This window comes from Mauremys reevesii, linkage group 23 (assembly GCF_016161935.1).
Source record: "Mauremys reevesii isolate NIE-2019 linkage group 23, ASM1616193v1, whole genome shotgun sequence".
Lineage (NCBI taxonomy): Eukaryota > Metazoa > Chordata > Testudines > Geoemydidae > Mauremys > Mauremys reevesii.
The window spans coordinates 20978357-20999102 of record NC_052645.1 but is presented as its reverse complement, the minus strand read 5'-3'; the positions used below and the strand labels follow the sequence as shown (position 1 = coordinate 20999102).

Genomic DNA, 20746 nt, shown 5'->3' with positions numbered 1-20746 from the left:
CTTATTTTATTGTATTTTTATTTGCATGAGGAGTTGAAACAAACTTTAGGGGTTTACTAAACAGGAACTGTTCAAGTCAAACAAACTATAGTTAGCAGGTGATGGGGGAGGGGAAGGGGGGCGCACAGCAATCCTGGGGAAGGCAGAGATGGAGGGGGGAAGAGGCTGATGTCTTTTTACAACATGTGCACACACTAAACCTGTGCATGAATGCGCCTCTCCTCCCTACAGGCTCACCAACCACAGAGCTATTTGCTAAACCTCTTCAGAACATTGTAAATGTAAAGCTGAAGGTAAACGAAACCACAACTTTCCTTAGCCAGCACAGGAGGGATTTGCTTTTTTGTTTTAGAAAAAGATTAATAAAAATATTGAAAAAATTCTTCTCCTTTTATATACTTTAACCTAGTAGAATTCAGCAGTTTCTTAGAAAACTATGTTACCCTGGAAAGAACATTCAAGTTCACAACCAGCTGCAAAGAGGATACACACAATGTCTACAAGCAGCTTGGGATTCCAGCACACAAGGACCAGGTCTAGCGGCATACACACTAAAATGGGTGAAGAGCAGGGTGCATTTTTGCCATGCTAACTATAACTTTCAGCATAAAAGAAAAAAATACGGTGGTTTTAAAAAGGCTCTAAACTCAACTGATACATACAAAAATTAGTTTTTAAAAATAATCATAGCAGTTTGGTCCCAACTCCAAGTTAACATTTAGATGTTTATTCACGTGCTTGTTTTCTTATAAGAACCAAAAATAGTTTCCAAATTTAGCCATCTTTAATTGGTGTTACTACATACGCAAAGGCCTAAAATAAGTAGAATATGAATTTAAAAAACAAAATACACAAGATGGGAGAAAAATAAGCAGGTGAGTTAATCCTCACCTTTATCATCTCAAATTATAAGAGAAACAAAAAATGTCAAGATACTGGGTTAAGCTGGGCACAAACTGAAATCCACACCGTCTTCAAAGACTGTTGCCAAAAAAAATCTGACCATCTAATAAGGTCACAAACAAGAGACAAAATTTATGATCACACTCGATATTGGACCTTATTCAGGCCAGCAAGTAACGTCTTTGGGAAGAAAGATATACTCCAAGAGTGGATCCGAATGTAAGTGATCAGTCCCAGTCCACATGTACAGAGGCTGAATTTTAAAAATGCAGTTAACTTAAGATAATTTCAAAGCTCCTCAGCAGAGCTCTGTTCAGCACTTCAGCATCACCCTGGCAGAGACTCCAACACTGCCTTGCGGGATCCTCTCCCTCCTTGCCAGGGTGCCCAGGGACATGCAGACTCCCTGGCTAGTCAGCAGCTGACTGTAGGTTGTCCTTTTCCTCTCGATTCTCCGTTCCACTTTCATCATCCTCAATTTCTCCCTCTTCTCCACTAAATTTGTCGTGGGCCCACTTGGGGCTAGTGCTCGATTTTCTGAACATGAAACGACCTCTCCCGCGGGGGAAGGAACCCCGGCCTCGGCCTCTGTTCACCCACTTCTCACCACCTTCACCCTCCCGGTCATCGTGCTGCACAGGAAAGAAATCAGCCAGGTCAGACAACACTCAAATCACTTTCATCAATAAAAACGTAAACAGGCACAATATCATCCCCTAAAATAACCCCATCTTAAGCTGTGCAACACTGCAGCACAAATCGGATCCCCTTATTGTTTAGGCAATGTGTGTCAAGTCGGATGAAGTGTGAATTCAGTACAAGTACATGTTTGTGTTGGAGAGTAGCAGCCCCGCTGGTTGAGGCTGGAAGGGCACAGCTCACTAAGCATGCTTTACGTTCCCCTCTACTTTTGTGCATGCGTTTCTTTTTCTGGCACAAAGCTTTTAGCAGTTTTCAGGACCAGGTAGGACACTGGGGGCACCAACACACTCCAGACTCAATGGGCCTGCAGCTGATTCTGTGCTTGCAGCTAGGAAGTTATTTTATGGAGGATTTTACATGCAGTTATGTTCGTCCCACCTAACTAACTCTTCTGAACAGCTTTGCACCTATTTTCAGATGCTCTTTCGACCGTGTATGTCATGTTTACAACACATTTTTTAAAATGTTTGGGAACATTATGCATAAGAGAAAGATGCTATTGGGACAGCTCACTTTGATTAGGTTTATGGACTGGTTACATGACCTGGAATATTGTATCTAGGAGAGTGAAGTAGAGACCAACACAATATATAATAAAGATTATGTCTTCAACAGCAATCAGAAGAGAGGGCAGAAGACGGGACAGCAAGAGTGATTTAGGACTAAGCCACATATGACCTTTATAATAACCCTGAAGAAAGATTAGAGGGATCTCAAATATCCAACAGAAAGAGGGGGGGGGGGGGGGGGAGAGGTGTTGGTGCAAATAAGCCATTTAAAGTGGACGGTAACTCAAAAGTGAAGCCCTGGGAGAAATCAATGCAGGATTTTGCCAGACTAGCAGATGGAAAATGAAAGAATGCTACAGCCAGCAATAAAAGTGAATCACATTAGCCAATCCCAGAAGCAGCAGGGCGCTGACAGATGGATTCTGACTGGGTTAAGATGCATTTCCCATACTGCCCATGGAGGAGATGTTCTTTTCCTGGGCCCTCCAGATTTTGGTTAGTGGCAAACAGCTCTACAACAGTCAGAGCCAACTGCTCCCTAGTTGTGAGTAAAGATTTCTAGAGGCCTCTTACGGGGGGCAGTGAGGCGAGAACCCCAGAACTGGTATTTTAGATAGTTTAATCGTTGCTGGTTCTCTCTTCCCAGAAGACGACACAACCTGTAAGAGCAGACAGGATGCAGAGCAAAGCATGTTCATGCGTATCCTGGTTCTTCCGAAACATACCAGATAATACTTTTTACTCTTGGGTGTGTATTCTGGGTCCCACTCCTCATCCCTGTTTCGCTTCTGAAAGTCATTGCTGCTGCTGCTGTTGTTGTTGTTATTGTTTCCCGAAAAGGTGCCTCTGTTCCATCCTCTCCCCCTTGCTCTGAACTGGAGTAGCACCAACAGAAGAGGGGTACAGAGAAAAGTACTTAGAGAAATGGCATTAGGTCTTTCTTTCATGTAACTAACTGTTCCCAAGCAAACCTTTAGCCTAGCCACAAGAAGACTGTCAAACACCTACACACTCATTACCTATTAATATTTTTGACCTTATCTGATCACATAGCTGTGTACTTCTGTGGGTAGCTACCTATCTGTTTATATGCACGTGCAGGGAGTGCAAGGGAAGGCATTTCACCCATACAACGTGCAAACACAGCAGGGCTATTTGTTTAAAACATCAGCTATTTCTAAGGAACCAGTGCAATTGCAGCCAGAAGAGTTATTAAAATGGCTTCATCGTAAGTTCTCTGACACAAGCTTGTCTACTCCTGTCAGTGCTGCTGACACACACTAGAGCCTACTGGATTGGATATGGTCTCGGACATCAGCAGCAAGACTGCCAATTTCAATTTCCAGAATTTATGCTGGGCTGGTGATTGGGAGCCACCATAGGGTGTAGAACCACAACGAGACTACTGTATTTCCAGTCACCTTTAAGATCACATTCTACCTGGTAAAAGCAGCAATTTGCACAAAGTCTTCTGCAAAGCTTTTTTGCTGTTGTTTTTTTAGGGGGTAACTTACGAAGGTCCCTCTAGCTCTTCCTCTCTCATTTGGGCCAGCAAACTCTTTTGTCCCAAGCCTGGATTTGTCAAAGCCTGTGGTACACTCCTCCCTCTCCTCGCTCTCCTCTGGATAGTCCTCCCCTTTGTACGAACGAGAAGATGGTGAAGATGAAGAAGTGGACCTGGATCTCTCACGCACTCTCCTGTGTTTCCTGTACCACGGATTCAGAGGGGGACAGGGGAGAGAAAATCACCAGTGTGGTCATTAACTTGGTACTGTCCTGTCTCGGCTGTGAAGTCACGCTATCACTCCTCCACCCTCCCTTATTATGTCCATGCGCAGCCAAAGTCACAGCTCAGGATCAGCTACAATGTGCAGCTCTGAGGTCACAAGACAGCTCCTTTTCCAGGATTTGTTCTTAAAACCATACACAAATTGTAAGGAGGCATCTGACACTTTTCAGCGTATATTATTTGTAATAAGGTAGCAAACTGAAGCCCAACTGAGAACAGACCCCACTGTGATAGATGCTGTACAAACACATAGACAATACCTGCCCTAGAATTTACAGACTAAACAGATGAGATCGGGGAAGAGAGAGATGGGAAGTGACTTAAGGTCACACAGCAGGGCAGTAACAGAGCTGGGAATAGGATAACCCCAGTCTTCTGACCCCCAGAGTCCAAGGCCCTGTCCACCAGGCTGTGCTCTCTGATCACAGAGCTCTTTAAACCTATTGTACAGCTATGCAGCTGGGACTGATTTATTCCACCTACTGGCCTCCTTTCTCCAGTAGGTACCCTGACCTGCATCATCACAGGAGAAAAAAATCCACCCAGTTGAAGGGGCTTTTTTTGTTAAAGAGTTTCCAGTTATGACACATTTGTAAAAGAAATCCAGGTGCATTCTGTGTTATATGAGAAACTTCTATTTAAGGGAATGTCACTCTATGACATGACCAGATTTGCAAACTGCACCTTTCTGAGAGGAAATAAAATGGTCAGCAATTGCATGGCTAGAAGAACATTACAGAACGATTCCATGAGGCTGAGCTGTTCCTCTAGGGCCCTGATCCAGCAAAGCACTTAAGCGTGTGTTTAACCTGAAGCACATGAATAGTTACATTGACTAATGGGAAAATTCACAATTCATGGTGAGCACATGTTTTGATGGATCAGGGTGCAGCCTGCCAGTTCTGTTTGAATGTATGAATATGCACGAAAAGGCTATTTCTTTGCCAATTTTGACAGCCATGGTGTCATTCAAAAGCCAGCAGGTTATAGATGAGCAGTAAAGGTATTTTATTTAAAAATTAAGTCACCTATTGGTCCAGTGAACTCAAAAACACATCACAAGGTTTCTCCTGGGTTACAAACAAGTCACAGCGCCAAAATAATCTCTGTGCATTAGTTAAAAGGAAAATGGAACCAATGGGAAAGTATTAAAATGAACTAAAGAGCAAATCAGTGGAGTCACTGACCACATTTCTCCATTCTGTGTGAAGCGAAGGCAGTAACAAAACAAAAAGGTCATTTGCTCATCCTGGCACAAGCAGCCACTTAGTTTGTTTCCCCTGATTATTCAACATCTACGATAGTTGCATGTCCCCTTTGTAGTTCTGCATCTAATCACAGCAGCACAGCTCAGCTCTATTAGTTACAGCAGCAGGCATACTACTAGGGCTGTCAAGCAATTAATCGCACTGTTAAACAATAGAATATCATTTATTTTAAATATTTTTGGATATTTACTACATTTTCAAATATATTAATTTCAATTACAACACAGAATACAAGGTGTACAGTGCTCACTTTATATTTATTTTTTATTAAAGATATTTGCACTGTAAAAAAAGATAGTATTTTTCATTTCACCTAATACAAGCACTGTAGTGCAATCTCTTTATCATGAAAGTTGAATTTACAAATGTAGGATTATGTACCAAAAATCTGCATTCAAAAATAAAACAATGTAAAACTTTAGAGCCTACAAGTCCAATCAGTCCTACTTCTTCTTCAGCCAGGCTCTAAATAAAGTTTTACATTTTTTTGTTATATAAGTGCACTCAAAAACAACCTACAATTGTATGTTGCACTTTCATGATAAAAAGATTGCACTACAGTACTTGTATGAGGTGAATTGAAAAATACTATTTATTTTATCATTTTTACAGTGCAAATTTTTGTAATAAAAAATAATATAAAGTGAGCACTGTACACTTTGTATTCTTTGTTGTAACTGAAATTGATATATCTGAAAATGCAGAAAACATCCACAAATATTTAATAAATTTCAATTGGCATTCTATTGTTTAACAGTGCGATTAACTGAGATTCATTTTTTAAAATCACGATTTTTTTTTTGAGTTAATCGTGCGAGTTAACTATGATTAATCGACAGCCTTAGATACTATCAATTGCATAACGCAAGGTCTTGTTTCCAATCACAATAAAAGTGGCACAGATCATGCAATAAGGAAGTGAAGATTAGCCTTCTACATACTTCTTTTTTGACCCTTTGTGACTTCTCTCTGGTTTCTCAGTTGATCTTTCCCTTGAATGGCTTGAATCTCTTGAGTCCACGGATTCTCTCGACTTCTCTCGTTTGAGATCTCTTTCCTTATGTTTTTTACGACGTTCGATATCAAGGCGCAGGTCAACTGGGTCGTCTTTATATTTCCCTTCAGTCTGCAAAAGCAGGGATGGGTGAGAGTTTAACAGAAAGGTTTAGCAGCTTATCAAAGACTTCAGCACCATTACTTTGCTACTGTCTGCAGAGACTTCTGGAGGGCATGAGTTTATAAACCAACCATTCAAAAATGCAGAATGATTCACTACAAGAATATAACATCTTCATTTGAAGTCTTCCGTTTTCCTACATATTGTATTATATATACACTTTCCCTCTTTAAAACAGTATAAACATACATTGATAATCCGGAGAGGGGAACCATATCAGGAAACCAAAGACTAACTTGGGTTATGTATCACAACCAGAGAAAATGGAGAACATTAGCGGCTAATGGTCCTCTAATGAGAAGTCAAGTCCAACTGATTTTGTATCACAACTGGGACGCACATGCAGCCCTAGGTCTTTGGGTTTCTTGTGTCCCCCAGGGGATTGCCACCAAATAACAGAATTCCTCCCCCTCCTCAGACAGATCAGACCCATCTCCCTGAATGACAGAAGAAATTTTAAAGTGCTAGACCTGAAGGCAGCACTGAAGGAGAGAGGGGCAATAGCTGTTTGCCACTTGGAAGATGTGATGCTAACATCACGGTTACTAATTCAAGTGGTGGAGTTACACAGAGGCCAGAGTACCGCAGCTGTTGAATTTATTCTGGGAAATATCATGAACATTCTCGGAATCTTGTTTTAATCGCTGTCAATTGAAACCAAACCTCCTTACTAGTAGTGATCTTCTCTATGAATGACACGCCAGTTGCACTTTATTTCACAGAACCAGGGGGCATTCTACACAAGATTTTCCCCTCCACGTATTTGTCTAGCAGGTCTATTAACGTAAGTTACATTATGAAGAAAAGAGAAAATAGCCAATAACCAGAAAAGGCACAGTCAGGAATAGTATAGTTAATTGTATGCAGAAAAACCTTCCACACTAGGTACAATCTTTTAAATTTAGTGAACAAGAGGAAATTTTCTGGGTGTGTAACACTTGTCTTAATATCGTTTTCCAATTAAGAAATTCTCCTTTGGAAAAGGAAAATAGTTATTGGGTTAACTGAGTAGGCTCTAGAGTGTTTGCACACAGTGCTATGCTTGGGAACTGCATGACTGGATTTGCAACATGCACCAGATGATTAGATTTGCCTTGAATTAAATAAAAACAGGGATTAGTAATTCTCTAGCTATTAAATTTTTACTTACATGAATTTCTAAACACTTTTTTGTTTAAATAAAGATTAATTTCAATTAGCAGCAGGAGTGGGAGTTGGTGCTTTGTTTGTATTGTTTGCTCTTCTGCTTTCCCCAGGCAAAGGGTTTAACTCAGAGCAAAAATGCTCCCAACACGATGGTTGACAGGTAAGTGACAATCAGCAGCAGCAACCTTATGTAGCGCAGCAGACACCTATTTGCATTTGTGAGGGCACATCTGTTTCATGAAGGGCTGGAGAGCTGTTTGAAAACCATGTTTTTTATACACACTGCCAAGCTGGCGCTCAGAGATCAGGCCCATCAAATTCATCTCACCATCGTCCATGTCAAGCCACAAGTGTGTTTGGAAAAAATCAAAAACAAATATATGAAACAAGTAAGGTTTCAGCAGGACCGTTTAAATCTCTTCACTGTAAATATGTATGAAGTTGAACAAACAAAGATTAAAAACCCCAAAATGTAACATTTTAGATTAATCCATTTTTATAATTGCTTATAGATTGTATAATGGCTTAACACTGTTCTACTCAAAATAGCTAATATACTGGATTCCCAGGGGCCTGTTCTATCAAAACAGATGCTGAGTGTTAAAGCAACAGCAATCAACAGAAATGATACAGTAAAGTGTTAGAACAAGATTTATTATCTGCTTAGTAATAGTGTATTTGGTTTAGATATGGATTTATTTTTACTTTCCTTTTTGACATGCATGTCTTTTGAAAACATGGTTGGAAATATCGCATGTATACAATTGATTTAATAATACTTACAAGCAGAAAAATATCACAAAAAGTCTCTTCTCTCATCATGGGCACTTGTTCCAAATATCCTCTTTTTTTTTTCTCAAGCTCACCTCAATTGACTTTGGGGTCATTTACCATATTCTAACCACTTCACAAAGGTTGTTGATACATTTTTAATAAAAATTAACCCTTTGTAGTTCATTTTTAGAATTATGCCCATCCTTAAAAGAAAAACACAAACTTAAGTAGAGAGTAATTTAAACAAAAACATCACTGTTAAGTTCATGCCCAATGCACTCATTTGGTTCAATTATTGATCAGATCAACAGTTCACCTTGTTGCCTGGCTCTCTGGTGCTCTTCATTTCCTCTGGAGTGAATCCGTGTTTTCTGAAAGTACTGGGAGAAATATCTATCCTCCTAAAAATAAAGCAGAGAATGAAGCTATTACAAGCCTTCCCATAAACAGTACACCAAGTTCTCCTAATCCTAATTCTATTTTAAAACAGGTAGTTTCTCCATTATAAATACACACGCTATACGGCTTTTTAAGGAAAAGCTGAGCAGGCCATTACTCCCTGAAAGTGAGATGCCATGCATATAGAGCAACACACAATCCTGATATTCAGACCATAACAGGTGCATTATGTTAATGAACTGATCATTAGTGTGTTAAAAGTCCTTGTAATATGGTTTTCTTACCCATGATTGACTGGGAAGCTGCTGAGCATGCGTTACTGTGCTGGCCCCCACAAATCACAGGTCTCTTGTACAATATTTCATTGCCTACTTCAATGGCAAAGCCCAATAGCTCCAAAGAAAGAGTTATCTAGCAGTTTGCAAATATGGTAAAGAGGTTATATTTATTTACAAAAAAGAGACTGGCAAATTTAAACTGGGTTTGGGCTGAAAATCTAGAGACTTCTCTGTGCCTAGATAATAGGATGGATGACCACACATACAGTGCAAACAACAATACTTAGGCAGAAACACAAGTAGGGGCAATTTTAAAAAGATAAATTAATATAATTTGGGAATAGCCATATCACAGAGGCACTGTTGTCACTTACTTTTGTGGGTTTAAAATTGTGTGTGTGATAAGACCAAACAAGAACAAGGGGACAGTCAATAAAATTGAAAAAAGAGAAATGTAAAGGTGAGAGCATAAATGTATCTGATGATTTTTTATTTTTTTTTTAAGGACTAATCAATCTGTGGAATTGATTTCCTCAAACTAGGAGCCTGGAGCTTGCACGATTCAAAGACAATTAGGCATTTCTGTGACATAACATGCAATTACATTAGACATCACCAAAAACAATTTGATAAGGGATATAAGCCTTCATGCTTCAGAGCCTTCAGCCATCTAAAAAGGACTAAGAACAACCTTTTCTGAGTCAGATTATTCCATAGTTGTCCTTACAGGGTTTTTTACACCTTCCTCTGAATCAGCTGGGATTATCAGAGAATGGAAATCAAACTAGACCAGGGTTTCTCAAACTTCATTGCACCGCAACCCCCTTTTGACAACAAAAATTACTACAAGATGTCAGGAAGAGGGACCAAAGCCTGAGCCCCCGACCCTGGGAGGTGACAAAGCTTGAGGGCTTCAGCCCTGGGCAGTGGGGCTTGGACTTTGGCTTCAGCTCCAGGCCCCAGAAGTTTAATGACAGCCCTGGCGACCCCATTAAAACAGGATTGTGACCCACTTTGGGGTCCTGACCCACAGTTTGAGAACCACTGAACTAGACAAATCACTGACCTTGTCCAAGGCCCAATATGGCAATTACTATGTTCCTAACTAGATGGCTGATAAGTTGTGTTTACTGTTGGCTCCTCTTTTGTATTTTTGAATTATGCCCCATAGTTAACTATTGATATTTTAAAAATACCCCTGGAGCTTTAGAAAAAACATTAAAACAATACTCCCCACCTGTGGATTTCAGGGCTCTTCTTGTTTTTAGCTTGATCTTGCTCCATTCCTCTCTTTAGGTATTTTGTAAAGCGTTCGTTCAGTGTCATTCCTGAAGACCCAAAGTGATGCTCTGTCGGGGTTTTCAATGAAGAAACATCACACAATTAAGACAAGTCAGATTTTAGGAAACGACATGTGAGCTCTACCATCATGTCTGCAATGGATTCAGAAAGTAAAAATGTGTAGCCAGAGGACAAACGGATGAGAGTCAATGGGTCTAGCAAATGAGGCCACCCCCTTGAAATCAAAGAAATGGCACATGCCTGTGTCGGTGGTGAATTCTGCCCCAAATCTCTTTAACAATGAACATATTTTTAAAATAAAAACTAAATTTATGCAAATGTATTAGAATACCCCAAATATCTGCAGATCCCATGCCAGTCTGCAGCAAAAGTATTGCTTTTTGCTGTTTCAAGGGTAGGCAAGACTGCCTTCCCCCATCTCCTCCTACAGCTAAACGCAAGAACTTGTGGGAACACATCTCACATGGTTGCTATTCTACTCTATCACTTGCCCTGTTGGTCAGCAATTCTCTTGGGTAACTAACTAGCATGAATGGAACACTGTTCCAACAGACATAGTGGGGTGGAGAAGCAAAGGGTGAACTTTCAACCAAGAACGCGTGGACATTTGACTCACCTTTTACATGATGGACTATGGTCACTATGTGCTGAGCAAACAATTCAGAAGGACTTCGCTGAGACTGAGCTGACTGTATATGGTGGAAAATGGAGCGGAACTCCTGCTCTTTTTTGTTGCTGTGCACTAAGTCACGACATAGCTTCCGCTCCTGTGCCAATAAACCACTTGGACTAGAAAAGAACATACATTTTAAAAATATAACCATCATAAAAGCAAGCTAAACAAAAGCAGCTTTCAAACTGCAAGTTGACAACCTTCAAAGCAATAAACTGGACTTATTCCAGCCACTGCATTTTATGTACTACTAGAAAGTCATCTGCAATACAATTTTCAATGGTTCTGTGTTTGCCCCCTTACATGGCTTCTGAACTACGGGTTCCTCTTTTCTGCAAGGTTCATCACAAACTTCCCTATTTATAGCCATATCTTGTTACAATCTGCAAATGATGGGCTATCTGCATCAGCCTCACATAGGAAGAAGTGTATTTTACTTTTTCCTTCCCCCTCCAACATCTGCAGCTAGATTTTAATCTCAGAAGCAGTAGAGAAAACTGGATAGGACCAGGCCCAGAAGCTCTTCTCAGCCATCATTTATTTGATGCCCAAGTGTGTTAAATATCCCAAAAGAAGTGGAGGCAACCACAGAAGATGGAAGAAGGATCTTCAAAGCCCTGAAAAGGTTGGGTAAGACCTTAATATTGCCCTAGAATAAATCTAATGAAAGCTGGATCTGTTAATAATAAATGTGCCTCACCACAATGGGCAATCAGACCCACACTGAGGATGAGAGAGTAGAAGTAACAAAAGGTTGCTCAGAAACAGGAGAGCTGGCTGTCCAGTATTGCTCAACCAACATCCCAGTTCTTGCATGTAAGTCAAACCCTTCCCATCACATCATGGATACCCCCGACCCCATCATCCCTGGAGAAGAACAGCAGTCACCACCGCCCTGCTGCAGCACAGAGAGGACTGATTTAAACCAAAGTGATTTAAAGCACCAAGCAGGAACTTTAAACATTGATTTTAATCTTGTTCTACATTTGTACTTAAGTATAACCTTTCTTTAGGAAAATAACTCACCAATGAGACTGGACCTTTAAAACATATTGATCTACAACTAAATATAGCCTTGACACAAAATTTGGTACTTTTTGCTAGCCAGGAAGATACGCTGTATCTATACACATGTATTTAAGCAACTATATAGCATTACTTACTTTTGTTCAGATTCTTACATTATTACGTTATAAAATGGTGACTGATGCATTTCTTACATACTAGCTGCTAATTTTTTTACGTGATTTGTGTCAAGCTGTATTTGGATGAAAACTGAAATTCAATTAAAAATGCAAAAAACCAGCATTTTAGAATTGTTTTTTGATTAAATAAAGCTCCCTTAAATGTGCCAGATACATCAGAAAAAAGTTTATCAAAACTTGTTTTGCATTTAAACCTGACTAAACAAAGGAAGAATAAACTGTAGTGAGTGAACAGACTACTTATGGTCACCAACGGACAGATTTTCAAAAGGTATCTAAGATGCAGAGATGTGTCTAATGGGATTACAAAAGCACCGGAGTTAAGCACCTGACTCCCCCACTGAAGTTAACTGGAGTTAGGTAACGTGGGTGCTTAAATGCTTTTGTAAACCCAGTAGGCACCTACATATCTTTGAAACTCTGGTCCCATGTTCTTCAAATTCTTAGAACTAGTAGATCTTATTCTCTCCCAGAAGGTTATTATCCATAGACAAGAGGAGGAAAACAAGCTTTTGCCTGTTAATGGATTTTTTGGCTCTTAATGGATTTTTCATCTTTGAATGAACTAGTCCAACAGAAAACAATTGTCTCACTACACCTGCTAGCTACACTGAAACCAAAAATAATTAAACTAAATGCTTTCAGAAATGCAACAGAAACCGAAAGCACTTGCTGAAAGCATTTTCTCCAGACTAAAAATAATGAAAATGTAGATCCTTAATGCAGTACATAACATTATTTCCCCCCGATTCTGTATAAAAAAGCAGCACCCTTTAACTCATTAAAACTCAAGAGGGCTCACTGATGCAGTATTTAATTACATCATTTTAACAGATTATAGTAAATCTAGGCCTTAAAATAGGTTGTCATCATTTCAAATTTAATTTTAAACTGATTTTTAAAAAGAAAAATGTATTTAAGATAAAAAGTCTGATTTTATTTGTTTAAAGTGAGGGTTCTTCATCCACTCTGCTGCAGAATATAATCCACCCATCTCCACAGCACAGACCTCATGTATAGAATTGCTTCAGTAAAAGCAAATCTTGTGGCTCAGAAAAGGCTGTTTTTTAAAGCACATCCAAACTGCATAATAACACTAATGATAATTCTGATTGCTTATTGTTTGCATGTTCAAAGTACTGTTCAGATATTAATCCCTAAAACCTGTGATGTATGTCCTCACATCTGACTCACATGCCATTAGCAGCCATCTTAGTTCCTTTCTCTTCATTCCTGCTGAGATTTAGCGCTCCCTCTAGTGTTCCACTGAGCAAACTGACATTTATTGACTAGTAGCTCTTCCCTTTAGCAGAACTAACTTTACTCAGCATCCCCCTAGTGGTCTCCTGAAGCACAAGAGCCTTACAGAAAATTTTAAGTGGCTTTTGGGGCTTCTAGGATTTCACTAGCAATGTTACCATATATTGAGAAGAGGAACAAAGTGCCCTACAAACATACATTTTTTAAGCTGTAATGCTGACATTGCAACATTCTGAGTAGCTCTGGACAGTGGGGAGCAGAATTTGATTACTGTTGAACACAGAATGGTGTGGTTTGAATGAAGGACTGGGATTCAGAAACTTCAAGTTATAAACTGGTCTCTTTGCACTGACTTCCTTTGTAGCTGAAGGACAGTCACTTAAACTTTATGCTTCACTTTCTCCATCTGCAAAATGGGGATAACATGATTCACCTTCCACACAGGAGACTCATATTGGTGCGTTAACATTTAGAGATGCATATGCTCTCTGTGACAAATGACGTGTTGGTAGCCGATTGTACAATATTCTTTATTTAACCTGCCTACGTTTTAGAAAGATCCACAAGGGGTTTGGGGGGAGGGGGGAATAGGCTACTGAAGCCACTACCTAGATTTAACTTAAAGGCAAATCCTTACCGTGCAAGATCTTCATCAAAGGAATCCATTCGGACATTGACCTGGGCCTCCCGGGTAATGGAAAAGGAGGATTTGCCAGTGGCTAAACCATCTCCTCTGGTTCCCGGCTTTTCCCGACTCTCAGAGGCCTTTCTTAGAGGTGGTGAAGTACTTTTTTCCTGACTTGCTTTGTAAGCGGTCACTCTAAAATTCTTTTCGGGAACAAACCCCCTGTGACCAGCTTCTGCTCTCTTGGATGCTAGCTTGTCTTCCTTTTTAGATCTTTCAGAATAGGGATCCTCCTCCATTTCCTCAGCTTTCCTTTGCTTCTCCTTTGCAGATGGTAAGAACACTACGCCTTCCCATTTACCTGGCCTATCCTCATCCTGATTTTTGCTGGAGGTTGCTACCACTTTAGACATGAATTTGGGCTCATCATCAAACTCCGAATCCTTTCGACCCTTGACCTTGTCTTTCTTATCCTGCTCATCCATCTCCTCTTTGCCATAATGACCTTCCTTGTGGAACTCAGCCATCTTCAGCTTCTCAAAGTCATCCCGAAACTTATAGCGTTTAGGAGACTGGCTGCTGCGATAAGGCTTTTCAGGGTCAGTTTTGGAGGTGTACAGGTCTGATTTCGTCTTGCCATCTGCTAAACCCAACTCAGAGAAGCCTCCCTTCTCTTTCATTTTTTCCTTTTCAACATTTGTTAGTTTCTGTTCCTTGTCTTTCCCATTCTCAGTCTTCTGTTCTTCCAAATACCTATTTAAAAAACAAACACACACATACACACACACACACACATTTAAGCAATTCTCTTATTGAAGTATAGACAAGAGTCTTTAATTCCTAAAATTCAAAGCAAGCAAACAAGTCTTAAAAATGCCAAGACTTAAAAACATACAGAAGGCTCTCTCTGGTCCCTAATAAATAAGGTAAAATGTAAAGCAGGCTTCCCAAATTTTTACTTTAGAAGACATGAATAAGGTCTTAATATATTCAGCAAATGTGCTGGAAGATGGGTATGCAAAACGGATGATGTGAGGTTCAAGAGCAAAGTGGAACAGCAAAAGCTCTTTTTGAGCAAATAAAAAGAGAACCAACTTACCTATATTTTCTAAGGAAAATATTAAGGTCTTACCCAATCTGTTTAGTCACTTACAAACCTGGTTCAGAAGAATTAACACATCAAAACTTTCAACTTGGACTGTTCTGCTTTAAACAACACACTGGAAATAAATGCCTCAAAAGCTACGTCACATTTTGGATGCAAGTTTCCTAGGAAAGCTAAACATTTCATATACTGTAAACACAAATAAAAGCAAAAAAAAAGGTTAATGGGAAAAATATTTCTTCTCTTGGGAGAACAGACAGACACTTTTTTCTAGTACTGGGAATGACAATCCCCCAAACCAATTTGAAGTTTAAAAGTATGCTGGTGAAAGATTATCAGCACATATTTCAATGGGATAGTGGTGGGTTAAGTCTAAAGCACCTCAACACACTATTTTAAAAGTCAAGAGTGGAATAAGACCTAGTTCTGCTAATACACCGCTACCTCGATATAACGCCACCCGATATAACACAAATTTGGATATAACGCGGTAAAGCAGTGCTCTGGGTGGGTGGGGCTGTGCACTTCGGTGGATCAACGTAAGTTCAATATAACACGGTTTCACCTATAATGCAGTAAGATTTTTTAGCTCCCAAGGACATTGTTATATCGAGGTAGAGGTGTATCATCAGAGGTCTCTGATAATTAATAGAATTTGCCCCAAATAATCTTAAATTAACAGAGAGAAATGAAAATGATTAAGGAGCATTTGAGAACACAACAGTACCTTTCGAGTGAGGAGGTCCTTTAAAATGAAATTAATTAGAGGGACACTTGTCAGGGGTTTGGGGCTGCTGACTGGACCAGACTAGAAAGATACTCCTGTACTGAAGATCTTTTTTTTCCTGATTGCAATCATACATAAAATTTACCCCAATGCAATTGCACCATGGCTCTCACAGTGCTTGTATTGGTTTGTTTCTATTAGGATATGCAGTAAGTTGTGTGTTTAAGTTTTTTAAACAAAACTTTTCCCTTTGCAAACTTATAATATTTGCTGGAGTCCAAGAGCCACAAGCCTATTAACTCGGAGATAGATTTCAAGAAGGAATCAATATTTTGTCTGTTAAACTTGACAGTGCCCAAAAGCAAGCAAACAAGCCTTCTGCAAGTGAAAGTTTTAGTTGCATCTGCACCTCTTCCCCCAAAATCAGCAAGTCTGGCATCAGTATCACCAACTGAATTTTTAATGCTCTAATGTCCATTTAAAATTGGGAAATGCCCCAAAATAAGTAACTAACCATAAGTGAGCTAGGGAATATACAACCACAAATATATATAAATTATATGCAGTGATTCAGGAATGTGACAATTTTTAGATTAATTAAAAAAAAATCAAATTACTGGAAAAACTCCTTGAGCACTTAAAAAATTTATTAAAATAACCTTCAAGTTCAAAAGTGAATTCTGGGGTATCTATGTAATCTTTACAACACTAACAAAGTTAAGATGTTAAGAAAACAAAACTAGAGAACTACTTCCTATAATGCAGAATAAGGCCTACCACTCTACGAGAGTTACACACACCTCCCCAATTCCCCCCCAGTACCTGGCATGTGAACTGAACACAAAGGAAAAATGCACAACTTGCCTCTTTGAAAAGGCTGCCCCACCAGGAGCTGCTGCTTCCTCCTTCTGCGAGGCACCATAAATTGAACTGATTGCCGTGGGACTTTTACACACAGGACTCTTCCTAGTTGGGCTCAATCCTGATGAACCATGGTCAAACGGACCCTGATGTGAGCCTGTCTGAAATGAGGCACTGCTTTGTAAACCAGACCCCAGCTGTGAGGGGTTTGACAGTGGAGGACTGGGCTTCTGCAATGGACTTGGCCGAGGAGAACGGCGCCTCACCACAACAGACTGGAGAGGACTTTTTAGCGCAGGACTGCGCTCTCTTGGGCTAAGCTCAGGCACGGCAGACACTCTTGACACTGAACTTGTGCTGTAAGTGGTCATGTCTTGCCATGGCTTTGACCCCTCAGACACCTTGACATCTTGAGCAGCTCCTCCTGAAAATGGCTGATCCTTAGAATCATCACCTTGATTATCTCCCGCAGCCTGTGATGCCCGCGTGTCCTTGGAAGAGGATTTTTTTTCCTTTATGGATCTACGCTTGGAAGACTCAACTCGGCTGTGGTTCGAGGAAGACCGGGAAGATGAAGACCTTCTTGACCTATCAGAAGATGACTTATCAGAGTTTCTAGAATGGCTTCTTGATCTTGGTGATGGAGACCTTCTCTTTGGTGATCGAGAGCGGGAACGCCCCCTACGAGGGCTGTAGGCTTGGCGATAATTTTGCCAATTTGACCTGTAATTTCCATAGCCTCCTCGGTTATATTGGCCCCATGGATAAAATCCTCGGTTCCGCCCACGGAAATAATATGGTCTCCTGTACCCTCTGTTATGACCTCTGAAATCCCGGCTCTGATACACTCTTGGGTGGTTCCTTTCTCTGTTGTGAGACGGAGAATATGATCTTGAACGGGACCTAGAACTGAAAAAGAAAAAACAGTATTTGGAAACCTCTTTCCCTCAATGCAGCCTTCTAGTTGAAAAAGAGTTTTAAATGTTATTTTACTGGTTTTGTGTAGGGTTCACAGACCCTTAAGTAATTTTTCCTTTTCTCCCAGTGAACACTGTTGCCCCATCCACACACAATCCCTGGCAGTAATTTCATAACATCTGAACTACAGCTGGACAGGAGACCAACCTCCTTAGAATCATGGCTGAGACCATGACAGGGATACATTTGTTCTGACTGTCCTCGGACTAATATGGCTGGTACCCACCTTCAGAAATCCAAGTGGCATGTCTCTCAAGTGTCCAGTTTTCACAGTCCAAAGAGTGCCAAGGGTATTTCTAATCCTTGGTCTCCTGCATGGCGGGAATGCATTTCTACCCCATAAGGCCAGCACTGTCTCGTGTAACAGACTGAATTCTCCCTTCTTTGCAGCCCCAAATATCTCATATGCTTTTAATTTTAAACAGGGTTTCAGGAGGAAAAACCTTTCCTTGCCAGAGAAATTAAATGAACTTCAACACTTGTAAGTGAAAATGGTAGCACTGAAGAGAAAAACCAATGACTGACTTCTCTATATTTCTAATCTCAAACCATACATGAATTGTTGCTGTTCTTAATCTTGATCTCCATCAAGTAAAATAAAGATAGAGCATCAAGAAAAGATTGCCTAAGGCATTTAATGTATCCCTAGCCTGATGCCACATGATGGCACTGTTTATCAACATGTCAGCTTGCTTTACAAAGGGTAGATATGAGCATGCAGGTTATTAGTGGAAGAAGGAAGAGAACGGAATTTAGGACTGAATGGGAGTGTTCATATCTGGGGTTACAGATTTAAAGAACACAACATTTCAGGGGATATGTAAATGCTGATCAGAGCTGGAGAAGTACAAGGTGTTTTTCCAATATAATTGGATTTCGCTTAGTTTTATCAAGTATTTAAACAACTGAAGTAGTTGCAGTTTTAAAAGTAGCATCATGGCTCAGGATTAATCAGGTTAATGTACTTAATGAATATTGGACAACTGCAAAGTTGTACTGACAGGGAAGGGTATGAGCAACTATGTTCTTGTAAAATATGAAGGAAACTCCAACACTACACAGGGTTAAAAATCCCTGCAGCAAATCTCACTCATTGTTTATGATGATGCATATTTACTGCAAACATTAAAACACTTTTCTTACTGTATTAATAAAGTTCCAGTTATCTAAAGAGTTGACTAACTCTGGCAGTAACAGTATTTAGATATCTTATCCTGACGGGCATCAACTTCTACATCTCTCTCTCCAAAATATTAGTAACTGTACACAACACTGCCACTGAAGTGTCTAAAGCTTAAAATCAAATCTCACTTTTTAATTGGGTTAAAATGAAGTTCTCTTTTGTCCAATTATCAAATACACAAATATTTAACAGGCAACGGCTTATGTTACAGCACTAGTAACATCTGGTATGAATCTGCATTAATATAAAATTGCTTAATCGTCTGCTAATAGAATTTGTGCTCCTTTATTCAAAACAAGAAAACAATGCAACTTACCTTAGATACTTTCTCATTCGAAAACAGTATCAACACAAGAAAGAAGGAAAGGCACATGCAGATGCAGGCAGTGAAAATGAACTGATTAAGAGAAGTGCTCCGAAAGCACTAAGCAGAATTCACATGCTCCTGTCCCCAGGCGCCTACTGCATTTGTTACCAATTACTAGTGAGGGACCTGTTGCATGCTGCTTCCAAAATCCATTCTGTCATTTTATTGAGGCATGGAACATGAAAATCTCACTCCAAAATCTGCAGAGACTGTTTACAAGAAATCATTTAAAAAGGATGCAGTATGCAAAATACAATAAACATGTGCCAGAAGTGAATTATTTTTGAAGTCTTTTGCACTGCATGGCTAGCCAGTTAATTTAATATACATTGTTCTAAAGTTCTGGCAATTCCACCCTTTTTACAACAGTCAAAAACAGCAACATACTTGATCCTACAAACAAAAGTTAAGTACACAAGACTAACCAGAAGCAAACATGGGGAAAGAGCATGGAATACAAGTCAAACCACCGAAGGACATGGAAAGCAAAATGATGTCCCCAATTTTTTTTCCTAAACACAGAAATTTTCTAGTCTCTTCTCCCTAAGATATCGCACTACACCTACCTCAGTGAGTATGCGAAAGCCTTGCAAGAAGAGGACTTGTCTATATTAACCCTCTCCATTCCAATTCTCTTTTACCAATTTATTAACAACATCCAAGTTGTTTCAGCAGCAACACAAGACAAGAGAGATTTGCCCTGTTCGATTTAATACATCTGGATTCCATAGTTACTTCAATGCTGGCCAGATGCTCTAAACCTATACTGCACCTTTTCTAATACTTCAGCTTCCCTGCAAAAGAACTCAGTTCCACTTGAGTCTCCATCTCTGCTTTGGTTTTGTCCTGGCCTTCTCGTCTTTCCAATTGTATTTTTATTATATTTCTGCATCTTAAAAAAATCCCTTTTAATTATTAACAGTTGCGTATGTTTACAAGCCTAGCAATGTTCAGAATCTTCATGATGCATTTCAGATTCATGAAAAAGCAGATGGACACCATAACATCTAGCCCAAATGGAATAGAGGGTTTTTTTTGTTTTGTTTTTTCAAAGTGAAGATCATTACCAAATGGTGGTGGCCTTGTAAGATATAAAAGCCTTAACTAGTCATATAGGATACTGGGTGATGGAAATCCACGCTTTCCTTTTATTTAGTCTTAAACTGGTCCAGCCAGAAGTAATTCAGAGATGCAGCAACTATCATGCACAATGAAGATTTCTCACCATAGATCTCAACTAATTTACATGATCGGCCCATAGTTACCACTGCAGAATTCAGTTACTGACTCCCCTCCTGATGGAACACTCCCCAACCTCCACCTTTCCCGTCAGAGGCTTAGACTGAGACTCTAGGAGGGGACCCTCCTGAACTCAACGCTAAGAAATGCATGACTTTTCCTAAAGATTGTTTTTAAAGCTGTTATCAGTAAAATTTCGGGGGGTGAATGGAGGAAGAGAACAGAGAAGCTAATAAATGAAAAGAAGGAGCACGTTTCGCTGTGGAAATCTCTCAG

The 20746-nt window shown here is 39.8% G+C and overlaps 1 protein-coding gene across 5 annotated transcripts in view; it reads right to left on the bottom strand.

Annotated features, from left to right (window-relative positions):
• Position 1: 1 nt before the first annotated feature.
• The window catches only part of THRAP3 (thyroid hormone receptor associated protein 3), a 65812-nt gene continuing 45067 nt past the window's right edge, over positions 2-20746 (bottom strand). For all 5 annotated transcript variants that reach the window (XM_039511655.1, XM_039511656.1, XM_039511653.1 and 2 more), the window contains 9 exons: positions 16707-17612; positions 14023-14763; positions 10864-11036; positions 10183-10294; positions 8585-8669; positions 6113-6297; positions 3629-3821; positions 2840-2989; positions 2-1535 (listed from right to left, as the gene is read on the bottom strand). In XM_039511655.1, the coding sequence (XP_039367589.1) occupies positions 1314-1535; positions 2840-2989; positions 3629-3821; positions 6113-6297; positions 8585-8669; positions 10183-10294; positions 10864-11036; positions 14023-14763; positions 16707-17612 (2767 nt within the window). In that variant the 3' untranslated portion in view covers positions 2-1313. The remainder of the gene's footprint in view (positions 1536-2839; positions 2990-3628; positions 3822-6112; positions 6298-8584; positions 8670-10182; positions 10295-10863; positions 11037-14022; positions 14764-16706; positions 17613-20746) is intronic.